The 21,960-nt window shown below is 34.0% G+C and overlaps 1 protein-coding gene across 1 annotated transcript in view; it reads left to right on the forward strand.

Annotated features, from left to right (window-relative positions):
• LOC121419450 (thyroid adenoma-associated protein homolog) overlaps nucleotides 1-21,960 on the forward strand; it is a 65,898-nt gene that overhangs the window by 19,971 nt on the left and 23,967 nt on the right. The window contains exons 23-37 of the mRNA XM_041613929.1: nucleotides 252-365; nucleotides 1,299-1,421; nucleotides 1,969-2,060; nucleotides 3,218-3,313; nucleotides 4,243-4,371; nucleotides 4,978-5,149; nucleotides 5,714-5,829; nucleotides 6,195-6,783; nucleotides 7,247-7,362; nucleotides 7,957-8,026; nucleotides 9,036-9,189; nucleotides 11,113-11,235; nucleotides 11,614-11,696; nucleotides 12,065-12,200; nucleotides 12,529-12,686. Coding sequence (XP_041469863.1) covers nucleotides 252-365; nucleotides 1,299-1,421; nucleotides 1,969-2,060; nucleotides 3,218-3,313; nucleotides 4,243-4,371; nucleotides 4,978-5,149; nucleotides 5,714-5,829; nucleotides 6,195-6,783; nucleotides 7,247-7,362; nucleotides 7,957-8,026; nucleotides 9,036-9,189; nucleotides 11,113-11,235; nucleotides 11,614-11,696; nucleotides 12,065-12,200; nucleotides 12,529-12,686 — 2,271 coding nt within the window. The remainder of the gene's footprint in view (nucleotides 1-251; nucleotides 366-1,298; nucleotides 1,422-1,968; nucleotides 2,061-3,217; nucleotides 3,314-4,242; nucleotides 4,372-4,977; nucleotides 5,150-5,713; nucleotides 5,830-6,194; nucleotides 6,784-7,246; nucleotides 7,363-7,956; nucleotides 8,027-9,035; nucleotides 9,190-11,112; nucleotides 11,236-11,613; nucleotides 11,697-12,064; nucleotides 12,201-12,528; nucleotides 12,687-21,960) is intronic.

The following is a 21,960-nucleotide window of genomic DNA, read 5'->3' on the forward strand; positions in this document are numbered from 1 at the left end:
TTTTCAACGCGAGGGATTCACAAAGTTATAAAGTGTTGGTATATTACATGTAAATCACCAGTTGCTTGTGGTACAACTCATCATTTTCAGTATCATTTTTTTAGTACATTTTTTGTCTCGCTTGCACAGCAGAGCGAAACTATAGGCATTGCTTTTCTCATCATATTTCATTTGGAATAAAGAGTGACAGAAAAAGAGTATCCTAAAAGATAACTGTACTTGATCATGAACAGTTTTGTTATCTTTACCAGGCCCTCCTGTTACCTGAGCCTAAAGAAGTTGGCAAACCTCTCTTTCATCATACCATGACGACATTGCTAGAATTGGCACAACCATCATCTGACATTCAGGATCACACAGCTCGGGTAAGTAGGATTTCTTTTCTTAGGGACTTTTGCACCTTCACAGATCAATCTAGGTCTTCAATACAGGGTCATCCAGCATCATATAAAAAACACAAACTTAACAAAACTGTGTCAAGATGACTGGAGATGTTCCAGTTGAGAACCTTATCTATCCACATGGACACTATACTTTACTGTATATAAATACCCAGCTCGGTACTGCAAGAGAAATATTGATTTACAACCTTGAACACCACTTATTCAGATCCTTGATGATCCATTTTGCAGTCTGTGAATGTTTATAAGCTTCTCTTCTCTCCCTTCCTATATACAAGTAGGCCCAATCTCGTGATACCAAGCAATTGACATTATAAAAATTGTGTTTCAACTTTTAAAATCTGCAAATTCTGCCCTATACTTTTTTCTTCAAAATTTTGCAATGGTGGAACAATAAAATAAGCCCCACATCATTTCATTTGCATTGATTTATAAAGACCATGTTCATATTCAATTAATTTCTAGAACTCTGAATAATGAAAAGTAGCTAAGGACACATGGCAACAATTTCATGTTGTAAATTATGGCAATGCTCTTTTTGCCATAAAGTATGTAGAAAATACTTGTTATATGTCAAATTATTTGGCACATAATTCATTTATAAAAACAAACACTTGGATGTTCTTTTATTATTATTTTGTTGAATTAATTTGTTATTACCACAACTGTATTATGTAACAATTGATTAAAGTTTTGCTGTCAACACAAGAAAAAAATATCTAGAAAAGTCACTTTGCTGAGGAATGCTGCAGTCAGTAGCAGAAAATTTCGAGGTTACTTTTCAAGATAAGTTTTCCTTGTGTTGAAAGAAAAATTTTAATCATTTCTTACTTTCAACCAAGACAGACGAGTTTTCATAGTCGCAACTTTAATATGTACGGATTTGATTTTGATTAGGTACATGCTCTGAACATTCTGCGAGCTCTATTCCGTGATACCAAATTAGGTCAAGAGGTTCTACCTTATATTGGTGATGGAGTCAAAGCTGCTATTTTAGGATTTGCTGCCAAACTTTGGGCTGTAAGTAAAAAATTTATATCTTGCAAATTTTTTAATCAAATTTTAGCCTTTGATTGATTCAACTAACCAGTTCTGTATGAATGTACACGAGTACAGAAACATGTTTTACTTGATATCAATCTATTAAACAATTTAAGTGAAAGTACCTCTGACAAAATTTTATATAGTTTTATCAAGAAGGTTTGCTAGTCAAAATACATTGTGTATCAAATATTTTAAATTGACTAATTTTTCTGTGATTTTGGTATTGTTCCTTGTATTCCCTACATTGTATTTAATGGCCCACTAGCATAAAATATTATTGTCGCTTTAAATAATGCGATATGAGATATGATATATGTGAATTGTTGTAGAATCTGTCAAAATTAACCCCACTGGAGCTTCCTAATAATGAAAGAACATGACATGGGTAAAACTTTTTAATATCTTGCACACGAATACTACAGTAAATAATTGTGCAATTCTATGAATGACAGCCATGAGCTTAACGCAATACATCAGTTTTAGTATCTCTCTATTGTTTTCGTTATTTTATTTCATTGTAAAGGTGCGTAATTCAGCCACGATGCTATTTAGTGCCCTCATATCTAGAATATTTGGAGTCAAGAGAGCAAGAGATGAACTGGCAAGGAAGAATTGGTAAATAGTCTTTTATATTCACAAGTCAATTTGTTGTGCAGCTAAAACAATCATTATTGAGGAGGCGCGATAGCTCAGTCGGTAGAGCGGGGGATTCGTATTCCGTTGACCCGGGTTCGATTCCCACTTAGTGCGCTAGTGCCCATTGGTAAGGCATTAATCCTCAGTACCAGGTCCTTCGGAGAGGACCTTAAGCCGTCGGTCCTCTGGTTGCTTGCTTACAAGCATCCATGCTTTCTTAGCAATCAGGTAAAAAATCACCACTAATCAATCAAAATCAATCAATTATTGTGTAACATCATAAACACTTTCAATTGCTTAGAACCAATTTGTAATTAAACTTATTATTATATTATTGGTTTAAGACCCTCCCCCCCTCTTTTGGGAATATATTTGGTATATCTTTTGCTTTGTTCTGTTGTATGCTGTAGATTGTGATTGTTGAATACTTAGACGATAATGATGATGATAATATATGTATATTTACCCAGGGAAGCCAGGGAAAATGAATGCATCACTGTCTTAGGTGCCTTACCAATATTGAAAGCTGCTTCTTTTCCTGCATAAATCCCTCAAGTATATTTTCATCTCTGATCCTCAAATTTCACCATAGACAAATGAGTAAGGCTGTGGGAAAGATACCAGGCACAAAGACTTTTTACAGGAATCTCACTATAAAGGCATTTTAGCTTCCTTACAGTACTATTGTTTTTTTTCTCGTTAATATAGGATATTTATATTACGCACATATCCACCTTGTTAGGTGCTCAAGGCGCTCCTATATTACCCGGCTAAGCTAGGCATTCATAGCGCACACAGCTTCTTAAGGAATTACTTCCTACCGGTACCCATTTACCTCACCTGGGTTGAGTGCAGCACATTGTGGATCAGTTTCTTGCTGAAGGAAATTACGCCATGGATTCAAACCCACGACCCTCTGTTTCAAAGTCCGAAGACTAATCCACTAGGCCACAACGCTCCACAGATGCATGTTGATTAGTGATTATTAGATGCTTGATGAATTCCTGTTGGAAATATGTGGCTCTTCTTTATCTTATAAGGTGCTTCAGTTCTATCTAGCATAGTAATGAGATATCTTCTGCTTGAAGATCACAGAATGGGAAATCATTTGTTTTTTCATTGCTCTCTGTCTACAGCATGACTGGTAGAGAATTCTTCTCCAGATTTCCATCGCTTCATAGTTTCCTCTTAGAGCAGTTCCAACATGCACAAGAAGTGGAGAACAATTCAAAGTGAGTTCTATTCCCTCCTCCAAATGTTTATGCCTCTCCCACCAACAATGGTCGGCAATAATTTGTGTACGAATTGCAAAATCTATGACATATGAGGCATCAACAAACAAATGATGCAGACATGGAGGATATTTTTCAGTTGCGTAGCGAGGAAAAACTGTGTTGAAAGAATTCTTAAAGAGTACAAAATTAGTTCTACCCAAAGTCTGCAGAGAAACATAGTACATCATAATGATATAATTATCAATTATGATACCATGCTTTTATTCAGGCAATTTTAGACTGGAGGCATTTAGGCCTTCTTTAGGAGTTGATGAAATGTATGAACACCATTAAAAAAATGTTGCTTGTCTTAAATGCTCCATAACTAAAGTAGACAGTCGCCATTGATATTGGACATCCATTCATTCATTTTGGTTTATTGCAGAAACTTCCTTGTTAAAGCAGAAGGAAGACTGACTATAGTCAAACCTGCCTTAGCAACCTTCTGTATAGAAGGACCGCCTGTTTATAAAGACCACTATGTTAGTTTCCCTTGAATACTGTTTCAAATTGAATATGCATCATAAAAACAGGGAGCCCTAATCATCAAGATCAGATAAACCATACAAACTATTTATCATATGTATATTGGATTGATGATGATCTGGGCTCCGTAACACAAAGATTAGTGATCAATTGCTAAATAAACTGACCAATCAAGATCAAGTTTACACACAAATTTGGCGCAAAATACTGACCAGGAACCAATCAGAAGTGTTCTTTCATATTTGCAATTCATCGCAAACCTTTGTGTTACGGGGCCCAGATTAGATTAAACTGTATAACATATTTCACATCCGGCAATGACTGATTTCCAAGTGGGATTGACAAGTCATTTAATATGTTTTATTCATTTAGAAATGTTTTCTATTCTGATTTGATTTCAGAGCTGGTGTGACTACTCTACATCCTAGTTTATTCCCATGTCTTCTCTTATTATCAAGACTTTATCCTTCTCCTAATGATGCTAATAATACCAATATGAGTATGTCATCATTTATGCCACATGTTATCAGGTAATCAGACATTTAATAATCCCTATGTCCATCCCTCATTTTATAAACTAGCAAAAACTACAGGAAAAAAAAAATCTTTTTTTTAATTTCGAGTTTTTCATTTTTGACATCTTCAACTATTGTCTTTAATTTCACAAAGTTTCAGACTCTGCAAATGATTTATTGTGTTGTTGTATGGTGATTTGTGATAATAATGATAAAGATGCTTGAAAATTGTGACTTATGCTTTTACAAAATGGTAGATTTCTGTGATCCCATATGTTTTGCATATGGTATTTGTCACTTTATAAAAAAGTAAAAGAATGAGTGACCTTGATTTCATTTAATGTGTCTGTTTATTTTATTTTTTCCTCACTACCAAATATTTGGGTGAGAAATATCTTATGAATATGTGCAGGTTAGATAACTTTGATACAGTTTAGCCTAAGGCTACTTATTTTCTTATTATAATGTATATACACATGCATATTCATGGTAATAGGATGTGACATGATGTTGGTTCGAATCCAGATAAATATAGCAAGTTTTGGATTATGAAATTACATATAAATTCTTCTTTTTAGTATTTATATATTCTGAACATTGATTTTATCCTATTGTGTGTAGAGCCGGATGTAGTGCCGTACATAAGACCCGCAGCATTGCAGCTACTGCCCTTGTTCCGCTGGTCCCACCTAATCAGCTAGTACATACATTAAATCATCTCATAGATGTACTACTAGGAGCAGCGAATCACCCTAAACCACATCCGAATGCTATACATGGTATCCTCATTCAGGTTAGTCAACATGTTGATAGGAAATGTTTCCTATTTACTTTGTTTATGTCCATACTTTGTTTAAGACAAATCATCTGTTGATACTAATGTACGTTTTGTTTAATGTAACTATTTCATGTTGTAGATTCTTGTAATATGATTATGCAGTCCACAGTTTGTGCATGTAGAAAAAAGCCAATGTTGATTTTTTAACTCTGCTATTTGAACTAACTTTATTTGGCTGCCATGCACAAGTCAGTCAAAATGAAATTTGTGTTTTCTATGCAGTTTGAAAAAGCAGATCCTAAGCTTTAAAATGATAAATTGAATTTATTGAATTTCCACAATCAAATAACTTGATGACAAAAACTAGTTAATTCAATGGGAAGAATTTGAGAAAGAAATTCACGGAATAATGAGAAATCAGGGAGAGGAGTTTGATGTTAATAAATATTTATCAGTATGTTTTATTATTACGATATAAATAATGAATTAATGGAGATAAGCTATTACAGTGAAAACAATATAATTTATTTTTTTGGAGCTAGTCTTGAATAAGGATTGACCTTATTTTGATATTTTTAGATTGATGGTTTATTGAAGAAGAATCTAAGAGAGAGCATCTTACCCGAGAGCATCCTAGATGACCTAACATCAACCATTCTTCCTAGAATTCCTCAACTAATGTGGCTAGTATCAAGGTAGGGTGGTATCATTCTCAGACTGTCAGATGTCTCTATGGATAGATACTGTATATATCACCCATTATTGATCAGATCTTATTGCTGTTTGCTTTAATCATCATTTGATCTAATACCCATTTGGGTTCCATGGATGTTCGAATCATGAATTTAAAAAAAAATCAAGTATTCATCAAATTAAAATTCATTAAAAATGTTGTGCATTCAAATTGTGCAATAACATTGGGGTTTTAAATCTAAAAAAAAATTTAAAAAATAAGTGTAAGTTCCAAATAGTCCAGATCATAATATATGTATATGTTAGTTGTTATATGATTAATTATTTTATTTAGATTTATATATTTTTTTAACTTACTGATCTGCAGTGAAAACAAGTCATACATCACACGAGCAGTATTTACATCAATTATCAAGGATTTCTTTGTGGATAGCAGATGGATGCAAATACCAAGGTACAGGACTCTCTTATTGGATCCAATCTTAACAGTTGCAAAGAATGTTGTCGATTGTGGAGAACTTGATGATGTGTCTTCATCAAGTTGTCCAGGCTTTCATCAATGGCAAGGAATCTTTGCATCATTGTGTTTGAAGCTTAGAGATACAGTCTTGCTCATGCAAACGGAAGAAGAAGAGAAGGATCCAGCCCATAATTCAGTTTCCATGCCACCAACAGGGCAACCAAAGCTGTATCATCAGCATCAAGAACATCCTGAAAGGAATCCTTCTGAGCTGGGGTGTACAGAGGGCTTACATCTCTATTTCCTCCATTCTACATTCCCTGAAGTGAGAATGGTTGCCTTGTCTCACCTTGTCCAAATAATGGAACAGTCCACATGTCAAAGTTCAAATCTGGGAAATACCACTACTCATATAGGGGTGTGCAATAAGAAGGAATTGGTGAAATCACTGATGGATATGATGTTACATGAAGAAGATCATCAGTGTTTAGCTAAGGTATTTAACATTCTCTTCTATGGTTTCATATCAGTGCAGACCACATACTGGTTGAATAAGGCCATGGATGATTAAAATTCTAGTTAGATTCCTATTGACACTCAGTGTTGAATACAACTTGTATAATGTTACAAAACTATCCAAATTTATAGTGTAGAAGAATTTTGATGAATTTTTGAAAAAATATCTATCAACTTGCTAAGATCCACCCCTTAGAAAACCTAGATCTCCTTCCTTGTTAGCTCACTGACAAATGGCTTGTCATCTGATTCTGTATTTTCCACCAATACCTGCCTCTAGAGACAGAAGTTTTTGTTAACTCTAATTTCTTTGAAGAATTATTTGCTTTGATTTTATTCGTACCAGCTTATGTAGAAATTAATCTGAGAAAGAAATGGATTCTGAACTTGAAGTTAAATTTCCCTGCAATTTTTTTATTGTTTCTTGTATTTGATTGAACTAGGTATGTGAAGCATTGAATGCTGTTGTATCATCACCCTCATCATCATCTGGTTTGGTAGATGATCCAAAGATGCTTGTCAGACAGTGTATTGATTTAGCCAAAGAAAATGATCCAAGGTAAGTCTAAACAAAGACTTTTTGAAAGAGTCTTAGGAATCAAAGAAGCTTTTCAACATTCATTCTGTGACCATTATATAGTGGAAGTATTGAAAACAGACAATTCTGAATTATTTGTTTATGATTGACAAGGTGCCCCCTAAAGTATAGCACTGTCCATATAGGTGATACCCAATTGCTTGCTTATTAATATGACCACTTCAAGAAGGAGAGAATTAGCTTACACCATATTCAGGGGTTATATATCTAATGTCTGTAAAGCACTCGGAAACATGGCTAATATATTTTACAAATAATTCATATCATCATTGCATTAGTAAGAATTACAGGTAAAAGGTACATTTGGACCAGTTCTACAATACGATGATGTTCGTTCTTCACTTTTGAAGACAACCACAACTTCACAAATTCTTGTGGGTTCAAAGATGGCTGAATAGACAATTCTTCTTCCGAAAAGCTTTTGAGCAGTGTGGACACACAAAAGCCTGCAATGGGGCAGGCACTTATGTTATTTAAATCATTAAATTTACTTTGTTTTATTAAGTTTTTGAAGGTCTTGTGCTTCATACATCCAAATCTCATATCTATCCACAGAGAAGAGGTTCTTGGTTCTATTGTTACTTTGACTGGTACAGTACTTCCTTTGATGGACCTTTCTACTCAGGTAAACCATGTTTCAAATGAGTGTACCATACAATATGAGTCATTTATATTTTTTGAAATTAGAAAGTTGCTCTTTATGCTTGTTAAAGTTTATTTACTGACAGTTTGTGTGAATATGATCCAGAACTAGATTGATCTCCAATTGTACATTTATGAATAAAGTCAATGTACATTAATTTTAAAAGAAAATAAGTGCTTTCTCCTGACCAAGTCACCATTTATTAAAATCCCATGATTCCCAAGGTAGAAGTATTATTTTAATACGGTTAGATTCAGGTTCCTAAACATGTTATTCCATGCCCATCAGATAAAGTTATCTGAGCTTATTCATAGTTTCACTGATGTATTGTTTTGAAAACTTTCCAAGATTTATCATATCTCTCTTTGATATATAATATGTTGTCTATATACACATTTCTTTTTAGTTCAAATTATATTTTTAAAAAAATATTTGAGAAATATTTCTTACAAGTCTTATTAATTTTGTTACCCCTCTGCCCACCTTACTTGAGTCCTTGAGGTATTATGTTTTGAGTTCATCCATCTGTTCATTCCATTTTCACTCTTGCACGAAAGAACTATTTGATAGATCAAATTTGATCTTGGTCATGTATGCATATGTGACAATGATCTGATTAGCTTTGGGGTTATTAAGGTCAAAGGTCACAGAGGTAATTATATACTTTAAACATCCTATTCTTACAATTCCTTAAAGAACTATTTGAGGATTCATTTTCAAACTTATGATCTGAGGATCACGAGGTCAAAGGTCATAGAGGTTATTGCAGATATTGAAGTATCTCATCTTCGTAGGAAAGATCACTCTTGACTATCTATACATTGAATTTTTATAGACCCTTTTTACGTCCAAGACAGAATTCATGGTATACCACAAAGCCTCTCTGTTAATTCCCTTTCCAACAACCTTCAAAGTTTTGCTGGAAGCAAAATCTTTGCTGGTAAATTCCTATTGGTAATGATATTCATTTCCTCCATTCTTCATGATATAGGTTGCAGATGTTGATCAACACTTATTCCAAAGTTGGTTAAATCTGATTAAGTCATGTAGTGGATCAGAAAGAGGTGCTCAACTCAGACATGCAGTAGCCAAAGTCATTCTTCATTCTGCCATATCACTACTTGGTGTACCTCAACAACATATAGGTAACATATCATATATAAAGTCATATATCCAGTGGAAAGTATTAATGCTAGTCTGCTGGGCAAACCCTTCACTCGAAATAAGGGTCTGAATGTGCAGCCTACTCTTGCCTTATGTACTGAAGGCTCATTGGAACAGCAAGTTTTGTATGTGCTAGTCTTTGGTGGAGGCACACTTGTTGATCAAAGTTCCAATGAGGGTCTGTGCCTGCAGACTATATTAATGCTGTCCCTCGGGATCCATCTTTAAAGGACAAGTCCACCCCAACAAAAACTTGATTTGAATAAAAAGAGAAAAATTCATCAAGCATAACACTGAAAATTTCATCAAAATCGGATGTAAAATAAGAAAGTTATGGCATTTTAAAATTTCGCTTATTTTCAACAAAATAGTTATATGAACGAGCCAGTTACACCCAAATGAGAGAGTTGATGACATCACTCACTCAATATTCCTTTTGTAATTTATTATATAAAATATGAAATATCTTTATTTTCTCGTCATTATCATGTGAAATGAAGTTTAATTCCTCCCTGAACACGTGGAATTCCATTATTTTAACATTTTGTGCTTCAGGCAATGAGGTCCTAATCATCAAATTCGTAAAAATTGAAATATTGTTTCATTCAAACAATAAAAAATAAAAGAAATTGTGAGTGAGTGACGTCATCGACTCTCTTATTTGGATGTAACTGGCTCGTTCATATAACTATTTTGTTGAAAATAAGTGAAACTTTGAAATGCCATAACTTTCTTATTTTACATCCGATTTTGATCAAATTTTCAGCATTGTGCTTGTCTGATTTTTCTCTATTGATTCAAATCAACATTTTTCTTAGGTGGACTTGACCTTTAAGTGGGCCAAAGGCCTATATCTTTTTTTATTGCTTATACACACTGTAGGCCACATTTCTGTAACTGTAAGTGATGTTGCCATAGTGTTGCATCTTTTATAGGATCAAAGGTCATTCTTTGGAGTCAGGATGAGTGGACTTGTCTTGGCAGGCATATAATGCTTCATTATTATTAGTTTCACAAGAAATGGGCAAATTATAAAGCATAATATTAATTTATTACATACATATTACATATTGTGCTTCTACCAATGTAAGTTCATATGAGCCACCTCTGGAATACTTTAGTACCGTGAACATTGTTTGTGAAACACTGACACCACTATCATTATCTTTTGATGATTCATTTATTTTGTCTGAAAGAATAATTCAACACCTTTTCAGATCAGAGATTTGAATGAAGTTGAAAGATAAAGGACCACATGTGTTTGATTGAAACCCATAATATTTTTTCAAGAAAAGAAAATAAAATTCATTGGAAAGATATATAGCAGGATATGACAATCTACAATGCCTTACAAAGTAATTAACACATAATAATTACAAGTGCTATTGGCTTAAAATGTTATTTCCTTTTCCCCTTTTATATTCTTTCAAAATTTTATTTGTTCATTTCATATTATGATTCTTGTGAAAGATGATTATTGGTATTATTTAATCTTCAGTATAAATATACATAAAATGACCATATGACATAGTTGAAATAATATGATGTAGAGTTCGTTAGTGTATTGAGATGATATGTTATATGCATTTTGTCTTACCTGTATAGCAGGAGTGAGACAAAGTGCCATTTATTGATTCAAAGGCTAAATAAAGGAATGTTTGATATTTCAATGTCACAAAGTCAACATTGCTGCTATATTGATTTGCATAATGTAGGGGATGTTGCCAGGGGAATTCCTCTTTGTTTCTTATAATAAAATTCACCAATCATTAAATTATTTATCTACAGATAAATGAATGTGATTATATCTGTATTCCAGTTGAATCTGTATCTATCTGTTGGTCTCGTCTTCTCCCGGTAACCTAATCTTCTCCTCTCTCATGCCTTCTTTGCCTCTGTTGCAGCTGATGAACAGTTATCTCTATGGGACATTGTGGTAGCTTTCCTACAAGATGATGATGATGATGTTAGGAGAACTGCTGCGAGATGTGTTATGAAAACAACTCATTTGATTAAGCCTATGAAAGGTAATGACAGATCTATTACTTTCGACAATGAATAGTAGTAGTTCATTGATGATGGGATGGAAGGTTGCAACAAAGATAATGACGGTGATGATAATGATTATGGTGATAGTTGTAATTTTGATGGTGGTGGTGATGATGATGATGACATGAATGATAGATATGATAATAATTGATAAGTATGAATAATGATTTGGTGAATGAATGTTTTGACATCAACAAAAAAGAAGCATATAATAAAACAAAAATACACCGAATATCAAGGTCCTATTAATCTTGTTGCTCAGTATAGATTTATTTCCAATTGAAGTGATGATTCTTGGAAATAATAGATCATTATCTCTCTGCAATCAGTTGAAGTTTAACTCTTTTTATGTTTAGAATTTTCAGAATTCACTACAGAAACGTTCCTGAGGAGATTGAATGATGCTGTAACAGATGTGGATACATGTGATTACAATAAGGTATAATAATAAGTGGTAGACTTTTGGTTAGAAGGTGCTGTAATTACAATAAATTTTATTACTAAGTAAATGTGTACATTCACATCTTTTTGAAGAAAAGGAAAGCATCTTTAGAATCAGAAAATTACTAAGTTTTCAAACACACTTTACTCTGAGAATATGTATATATGCATCATGAAATTCACTCTTATTGTTTTTTGTGATATCTGTTTGTCAAACAATGGTTTGGTTTAAATTTAATGAATATTGATGTATTGATCCATCGAGTGGTGTCCAATTGGGATGGTTAGGTGTGGTATATTCACTACTAATGCTGCTGGTATTAAAATCTTATTTTTTAATAAAGTTTATCTTGTTCCCTTTTTCAGATGAAAGAAACTCAAAACTCATCTGATTGGTCCATTCTCCTCAACTCAAAGGAGGAGCCTGTTTCTATGGAAATGCTGAAGAGAATGGTAGAAACCTACAGACGTGTCTACAGTATCCTGCTAAGCAATGAGATTGGTAAGTTAGATTATCAGACTGAATTTGTCATATTTTCTGAAGAAAAAAATGCAGTAGGAAAGTGAGGATGTAAATAAAAGTGAGATTTTGTTTTTGAGTAAATTACCTTTGTCACTATAATACAAGCAGAGAAAGTGAGTAAGGAACTCAATGGAACAAAATAAAATCAAATTAGTTTATAGAAATAGAACATGATATGTCATCAATATACAAGACATTGAGAAAAATCATAAATCAACTGCTGAGAGCGAAATGTAGATGTTTGTTTAAAATACCAGCATAAATATTAAAGTGATTATTTCATTCTAATTTTTCTTCTATTGATTAGACCTTGGGTCCTGGGATCTTCACCCATTCCTGCTGCTATTTGTGACACCATATCTCCTATCTCATCTTCATCTAAAACAAAACCCAAATGGTAGCCTAGCAACTATTATCTGCTGGGTCAGAGAGGGAGGTATAGAATCCACATTCAACAATGAAGAGGTAAGTCATGGCCCAATCACTTTTACCTAGTTTATAGCATTTCTAGAATATAAGTTCGAACATTTTTCCCCAAAGTTACTGCAAAATTCCATCATTCAATATTTTTTTGTATGAGGAATACCCAAGGTAAAAGTTGTAACCTAATTCCAAAAGTAAGTTGATTGACTGGGCATGATGGTTCAGTAGTAAAGTGCCCACCTCGAGAGTGGGAGGTTGTTGGTTCAATCCCATCCATGTCATGCCAAAGACTTAAAAATTGGTACCATCTGCCTTCTTGTCAGGCACATGATATAGAATTGAGAAGGGTACTATATTTATATAAGGCCCACTGGAAGATGAACTAATGGCTTGAGTGGCTATCCTGAGTTGAAAAGATAATCAATTTTGTCATTACAATGTATCACAAATATGTGACACAGCTGCTTTGTCATAAAGTAAAGCTGAAAACTTAGTTTATGAAGGTTTCTTGTTATTATTATTTTGAAACCTTAATTTAAAGTAATTGTTCAAAGGCCATTATACCATTACATAAAACTAAATGCAATAGGTGGTTATAAGAAGGTTCATGTGAAAATCAGAACGCTACTATAATATAATTGTGTCATGTAGTCATCTAGACAAGATTATCAGGACCCCGTCTTACAAACCATTGTGATCGATCCCATCGATCTCAGCTGTAGAAATCCATTAATATCATAATTCTCCATGCAGGATGTGTACGCAATATCCTTTGAAAACAAAGACGAGCACTGATTTGGCATGAGGATAATGCATGCAACAGTATACATTGTATTTAGAAACATATATTGAACAGATGTATGAATATGATGACATCTATGGCTTTACATAGTGATTTATATGATTAATCACAAGTCTTTATTAAGACTCAGTGCAGAAGACAACTTTCAAATCTCAACAATTGAAAAGCTCTCCATGTTGCTATTAGGCTTCCTTTCTAAACCTTGTCTTTCATTGTAAATCCTGGACCCTGTTAAGCATCTTTTTTCTTGTAATCCTGAGTGGTAACCCTTACACAACAGAATATTGGTGGTACCTGAGACACCTTACCTTACGTCATAGGTCCTGCAAACATCTTCTCAACCCTAATTCTCACATTCATCATAGACAGAATATTACTGCAGAATGTGAGAGGTACATGGTGATTTATGGGATTCAAAGCCATCATCCATTTCTTGCATTTCTCATTGGTTTGTCTTTGTGAGGATTAGGGAAGATTCTTACAAGGTTCCTGTATGAAAGACACACTTTTTCCTTTTGGTATGGTGCCTGAGTAAACTGCCAGCCTTGATGCATGTATAATAAATTCATTTTTATTTAAGGAGTTCGACCCATTTGCGCATGCTCGAGATAGCGTATATCCAGCGAACAGACCTGATTCTGTGCCGCCAGGAGTTTGTAAGAACCCTTGCGTTGTTTTAGTTGCTTCATTTGAATATACAGCTGGTACCAAGCCTAACTTGTTTTCAAAGCTATTTTACCATTTTTATTTAGTACTTCGTTGTTTCTTATCACCCCCTTTCTCTCTCTCTCTCTCTCTCTTCATTTCTCTTTGTTTATTTCCTTCTCTATTTCTCTCACACAGTTTCTATTCTTACTCCTCTCTCTCTCTCTCTCTTTCTCACTCTCATCTGCCCTCAATCTTTCTCTAAATCTCTCACTTTATATCTCTGTCTTTCTTTCCCATTTTCATTTATTGTCTCTCATACTCTGACTTTGTATGATTACAAAGTGTACTAATAAGCCCTGAATATCCTTATGATGAACTACCCACAATGCCTTCACTTGATGTTGATTTTTACCTTGTCATTGTAAGAAGTGAGAAACAGGAAATATAAGGAGCTTTTTAAAGATTCTCTACTTACCTGTCTAGACAGGGGGTTTTATAATAACTCCAGAGTTTCATTATTTTATAGTCCATTTAACTCTCTCCTCAACTTCCCTAGTCTTCTCTCTTATTGAGTAATAAAGATTACAGCTTTTTATTTACAATCTGCAATGATTTGAGATCACTTTTATGATGACAACTCATGGTATTTGCAGGGTGCCATATATCTGTTTAAAAACATTTAAAGGTATTGACTGCTTAAAAAGTGTTAGCATTCAATGTCTGGCAAGGAATGTGAGTCTTGATTTAAGGTTTGAAGTGTTCCAAATTTTCTTCAGTTGAAGCCAGAGTTGTCTGTGTCATCTGTGAAGTGATTCTAATGAAAGTTTATCAAACTAATTAATTTTGCTGTCTTTTTTTTGCTTTAGTATTGATTTCACTGGTATCCTTTGTTTCCAACATTGCTAAGTGGTCACTTTGTAGTCTAGTGAAAATGGACATAAGTCCATCATGCCAGTTCACTGGAATATTATTTGTACCAATATTTGCATTGTCTATGGTTTCATTGATTATGGTTCAGAACTTGATGTTCTTGAGGTGTTTGTTATAACTTTTCCATTTCATGATATCTTCATACTGGAATATTAGTTTACAATCAATAAGATGTCACCAAAAACTGAAAAGAACATGTATGACTTGAAACATTTTTGATGAGCAACATTTATATAAAAATATAAATAAAAAAATGTCAATCTATCCTTTAAATTTATCCATCCGATCATACATCTACATGTATCTATTTTCTTTCTATCTCTGCAAATATTTATTAATTTATCTATCTATAGATCTATCTTTCTACTTATCTATTTATCTATCTATCTTTCTACCTATCTATTTATCTATCTATCTTTCAGTCAGTCTATCTATTTTTCTTTTTTCATAGTGATATAACCTCATTTGATTATGATTAGTTTCTTATTTGTAATATTTTAATCTTTTTGATATTTAAAGAAATTATATTGAGACCCATTTTTGCTATGAAACAGAATACCTTGTACATATCATCTCCTCATAAAATCTCTTTAGTGAAGCGCAAGACATCCTGCTGTGTTCATACAATTCCTCTCTTACCCACAAGAAATTATGTGAACGTGTCTGCTATCTTGTGTACCAATTGTATTATGAGATGACAGTTCATATTACCATGGGTTTCATATTTAAGTGATGGAGATAACTTGTGTCATTTTTAGTTTCTGTTTCTATTTTATGTGTTAAACATTAGTATAACCTGTATGTCAAGTTGTCAGAACAGTTAACATCAAATTGTTCATGTCAATCACATGGGATCACACCTTCTCTTCTTAAATTGTCTCTGCCTCTCGTTTTTCTGGGAAAGATGCCAGTAATATAAAATTCTTAAATTGTTGCATGATGCAAAATGTACATTTTTATTGTTATTTCGTTGTGACTGCTGTGATTTTCACTTAGTTATGAGAGCTGCTACTCTCTTGTACTGTATCAGTGAAAATGGGTTTGCTAATTGTTTTATTGGACTTGTTAGTTTTGTTTATTTAGTTAGTTATTTGGGTCTTTTTTAAACAGGATAGCCTTAGCAATAATCTAAAACTGCAATATAGAATCCCCATAATTGAGTCTCAAATTTTAGGTTTTTCTTTACCCATTCTCAACAACTTCGTTAACTGCTGTTTATCTGCCTTAGTGTTATGTAATTTGATACCTTTTCAATGTTACTTTGAATCTAATAGCCTGTGTCTTTATTTAGAGTTTTTCTAATATAACTACCTGATTAATATAATTTCCTGTGCAAATTATAACCTGTTCAGTCTATGAATCAGTTTCTGAAGATGATCTGAAACAGAGATGGAAAATTTGAAACTCAATCATAGAAACAGTGCCTAGCAGCCAATGATATTTTGTTTGTGAAATCGTAATTACATGCTGCTGCTTATATTGATTTGATACACATCTAGAGCTAATATATGTGTGATTTTTGTAAATGATAAATCTCAAAATAAATATACCAGATTCTTGCATGATAGTAGTTCTATGTGTAAATATTCTACAACCTCAAAGATAAAATGGTTCTAAATTCTTTTGATGGTGCTAAAAGTTCAAGTTGAGGCTGGTAGGGTTGGTGCTCTCAACAGGAAATTCCTGTTACCTTTGCTCAACAATTGTTGTATCGTAAACGAGAGATGCGAACGACAGCTATACAACGCTCATCACCATCAGACTTGATTTCGTGCAGATTATCACTCTTTGTCCAAACAGGTGGCTTATTGTTTTGAGAGAGGGATTAAAGAATCCCTCCACCCCCTCTGCATCCATGGGTATTCATTAGCTTTGAATGAGGCTAACCTGACAGATAAAATAGCAACAGCAGCAGTTAGCAGCTGTTCTCTTTACTGTTCATGTTTCCTTATAGTGTAGAGCTATAGATGTGAGGGGTTACAAGTTTTTCTATGCCAGCTCTATTTATTCTTTACTGTTGTCTTTTAAGGTGTTGATGAATAAGAACACATGTTATCTGAGTGCTCCTCTTTCAAATTTGGTAGATTTTTATGTTTTTCATGTTTTTTTTTTTCTAGTTTATGAATAATCTACAAAGGGATGAAACATTTGAGGTTATATAGTTGACTTGGATGTGACAAGTGAATGGTGGTGTGATAATGATGGATGCTTTAAACATGAACATCATAAGACTTTGGATAAATCTCTGGGTTTTTTATTTTAAAGGAAGGTTAGAAAAGATAGACCTCCAATTTACACCCTTTCCACTTGAACTGACCTCACCCCACAAAGGTGTTTCCATCCATTGGCTTACAACTCATAATACTTTTAATAGAAATATGAGCCAACTCAGCCAAGGTTTGTTTCAAATCAACCTTATTTAAATGAAATTATTTGTAACCAAATAGTGACATGTTGAAACCAGTTAAAACTCCATTTGCCTGACTTCAAAGTTGATTTGTAACAAGTTGACTATTACTTGCTCTAAACTTCAAAACCAAGCAAAGCGGTAGACAGTCCACTTTTTGTATAATATAGACTTGGCTCCAGTGTATTTCTCCAGAATTGAAACATAATGCAATATTGCTTTGAGGTGAGACTATTATAGAATGGTTCATGTGTTTTGATGAGGAAACTTGTGTTATTGATGACAGGGCATTCAACTTGGTTTTTATGAGTGTATTGAGAGTAAGGAACTAGTCAGACTAAGTGCTTATAAAGCATTTTACTTGTAATTTATTCCCATCTATATTTGACAAGTATAATCTACATCTTGTCCACTGAGCCATGATACCTATTGAGTAAAGAATTACAGTATATTAAACTCTGTGGTACACACATGTCGCAATTTAGGTCTATACTTTTAGTTGGCAAATTTCAGAGCACTTTGTTTTCAGGTATTATTTTTTAATGGCGAATCCAACCTAAATAAAAACTTGTTTTTAGAGGAAAAAGAAAAATCAGACAAGTAGAGAGTTATGAATTTTTGAAAGTTGTGAAAAATTTATCTCTATACCCATGGATATTTCAAATTGGCCACATATGTGACGTCACAGTGATGTGTGGCAAGAAGGACTACTATTCCATGTCCTCCAATACATAAAATTGCTAAAATTTCTCTTTTGTTTCATAAGTTTTACTTCAAATTATATTTTTCATTTATGAGAACATAAAACAATACACTACCTGGGTTATAGTAAGATTGCTGCCCCAGGGGAATGGGTACTTAGGAGAAAACCACCAATCCCTGATAATTAAGTACATGGCCTTTGGGAAAGTTGTCTTCGCCCCTTGTGATAATTTACCGTACTTACCCAGTTGCCGATTTGAAATTTACATAGTCTTAGGGATCTCAATTTTAGAGCAGCCTTTCTGATTGCTTGTCTGATTTCTTTCAAACTTTCACCATTATGTTTTATCCATTTTTCTCCTTTACAACACGGCAGTGTTTTTAAAAAGGCTGGATTCTCCTTTAATGTTCGACCAACTCCCTGGTTTGACTAGCAAGAACCATGGAGGATTGCTTGAGCCATGTTGGCACTTACTAGATATAGATTAATGATGATATGATCAGTTCACCTGCATTTTAAAGACTTTCACTTGGCTCTGTTGTTGATACTGTTTCTCACCTGAGTATTTAGAATCCCCACCCCCTGCCTGAGGGCCCCCTTGCTGCTTGAGTCACCGCCTCATTGGGGAGTTCAAACAGGAAGCCGTGTGTTAGCTCATGCTTGCTTCTACACTCTAGTCCCCTTGATTTTCTTTCTCAATCTTTCTCTTCATTCTCTCTTCATGTATCACTCTATCCTCTATTGTCTATATTGTATTATGACCTTTAGGCTATAGGTGACTTTCTCTCTAGTCTCTCAGAGGTTTTCTCATTGTGAACAATACCCTATACTTTGTTGTATTTTGTTTCTCTAGTTTCATTCTCGCTTTTTCTTCTGTTGTTTCTGTTGACTGTGACATTTTGCTCCTAATTATTAGTACTCTAATTATTTATTTAGTGTTTCAGAAACTATCAATATTTACAAGACTTCATTTTCCAAATTGTATATTTTGTTGTTCTAACATTTTCACTCAAAGTTTGAAACTTTGTCTGTACCAATGTACATCTTTAGGCTATGTATGTCGAATGAGTAGCAGAAGACATTGTATGAATTCATCAACATTGTTTTGGGCACTGCTTCACAAAAGTTACTATTAAAGTAACACTGCCATCCAATGGTAACTACCCTGAAATCCTTGATTCTGATTGGCTGATTAGTATTGTTACCATGGTAGTTATCATTGGATGGCAAAGTTTTATGCAACAGGGCCCTACAGATCTGACTCAAGTGAGGTAAATGGATGTTGGCATAATGGAATCCCTAAAAATGTTGTATCTGTCCTGAGCACTTTGCAAGGTGGATATGTGCACAAATAAAGTGCATTTCAATCATTGTTGAATATTAGAGTTTTTTCTCTACTTTTCATTGAAAAAAAGCACCATTTTCATATTGTTCATGTGCAATAATATTTACATCTCTATAAATCTAACTTATAAAGTTGTCCTTAGGCCTATATTTAAAATGTACTTTTGTGTCTAAAGAACATTATTATTAAAAACATCATTGAAATTTTGTTTAAACTGTTCGTGAAAATAAGTAGACGAATAAACTTCATAATATCCATAAGGAGATGAATTTTGTCAAAAATCGCTGGGTTTGATTGAGGAAGGGGAGGCTACTGAGGATTGTTTTGATCTTCATATAAACCACATGGAAAAGTTGACCATACTACTCTGGGAATTTCTGGCAATGCTCCAGTTGTGGTAGGGGATAAAAAAAATGAAATGGCAAATGTGGGGACAAGCGAGTCATGGTTGTAAACCTTATGGGGATGCCTAGAGCTCCTGTTCATACAAGACCTATTCATACCTAGAACTAATTCAGTAAAGTCAAAAGTCAACTGCTGATTTTAGTTGGGGTGATTGAACAGTACCCCCCTCATTCACAGTAGAACACATCCTGACACCACTACTATTTCTATATTCCTCATCCATCACATTACATTCTACATTAGTATGTGCACTGTAGGCCACAATGCTCAATTGATTCCTTCCAAGTAATACCCTTTTCATAAACCTATCCTCCAATTAGCCGCCTAAGAGTAATGCGGATAATTCAATAAAAATTGCGTTCACAAACTCCGAAAATAAGCCGCATTATTTTTACGAGCGCCCATCCTGAAAAAGGCGGATAATCGTCATGACAACTGGACACGCCCCCTCCGATGCGGTTGTGTTGGAAAAGGGTGACCTTGTGACCGCACCATGGCAATTATCCGCATTATTTGGAAATGCGTTCATAAACTCAAAATCTTATCCCGATGATGCTATTATGCGGATAATAGCAGCATCAGAGTAATGCGGATAACTCTTGTCCTCCAATTTTACGACCAAATTATGCTGTTATTAGCCGCATAATTCATTTTAATTGGGTTTATGAAAGGGGTATAAGGTATGGAGGAGGGTCTGTCCAGTAGGTCCATGATCTAGGAACTTCATTTCTTAGTGATGCTGCTCCGAGTGTTCCTCCTCATCATCATTATCATCAACATTGCCATCATCATTGTCATCAACATTGCCATCATCATTATTATCATCAACATTGCTTGCTATCATCATTGTCATCAACATTGCCATCATCATTATCATCATCAACATTGCCATCATCATTATTATCATCATCATTGTCATCAACATTGCCATCATCATTATTATCATCAACATTGCTATCATCATTGTCATCAAAATTGCCATCATCATTGTCATCAACATTGCCATCATCATCATCATCAACATTGCCATCATCATTATTATCATCATCAACATTGCCATCATCATCATCATCAACATTGCCATCATCATTATTATCATCATCAACATTGCCATCATCATCATCATCAACATTGCCATCATCATTATTATCATCACCATTGCCATCATCATTGTCATCAATATTGCCATCATCAATATCGTCATCATTATCATCACATTTGAATGACAATGTTTTGTTGTTTTTTCAGACTCATTTCTATTCCAAACTTTTTTTATGATATTAGATCACAGACCTGTTGTGTGATCCTCATCATTGACCTCTTTGAAATAATATTGCTAAAATATGATTAAACCCAAAACAATATTTATGTGCTTTATCTTTAATCAACATCACTGATACCTTGTAGTTGTGATTACCCCCTCCCATAATCTATTTTTTTTCCTTTGACAGTAAATCCAATACGTATATATGAATATGATCTTGTGCAGTTAATATACACCACAATGTGCTATGAAATACGAAAGTTTTTATCCTTCGTCCCTCTTTGCTAACTAGATAGGTTGGAAAGTTGGTCCTCGAAGAATGTAAAAGAGTCATATTTTAATTGAGAAGGATTAGTCGATCAGACCTTGCCCTTTACTTCATGGTGATGAACTGATCATCTCTCTTTCTCTCTCCCACACACACACTCAGTAGGTGTCTTTTCAAGGAATTGTTGATAATTGTATCATGAAATCGTGTATCTAGTTGCCATAGTAATCAAACAAACGGTAACCGCAACCATGTGGCCAGTGTAGCTGTTTCTATGTGACATTTAACAGAGCTGACAACATTAACCAATAAAAACATGTTGCGTTTAGGTAAGCTTAAACATTCATCAGCCAGTAGTGCTCGTTGTATATCAAAGTTTGTTAATACATTAACTTGTTTGATATTGAACCACTAGTATAGATCTGAATGGCTCTTTAACTTAGTTAAGTAACCATGGCTTGAATAAATAATACCAAATCCGAGAAGTTATACATAATATGAAGGAAATTGGAACATCTCCAGCCACCAAGTAAAATGACGCTAT

Source organism: Lytechinus variegatus, chromosome 7 (genome assembly GCF_018143015.1).
Source record: "Lytechinus variegatus isolate NC3 chromosome 7, Lvar_3.0, whole genome shotgun sequence".
In the NCBI taxonomy this organism is placed as follows: Eukaryota; Metazoa; Echinodermata; class Echinoidea; order Temnopleuroida; family Toxopneustidae; genus Lytechinus; species Lytechinus variegatus.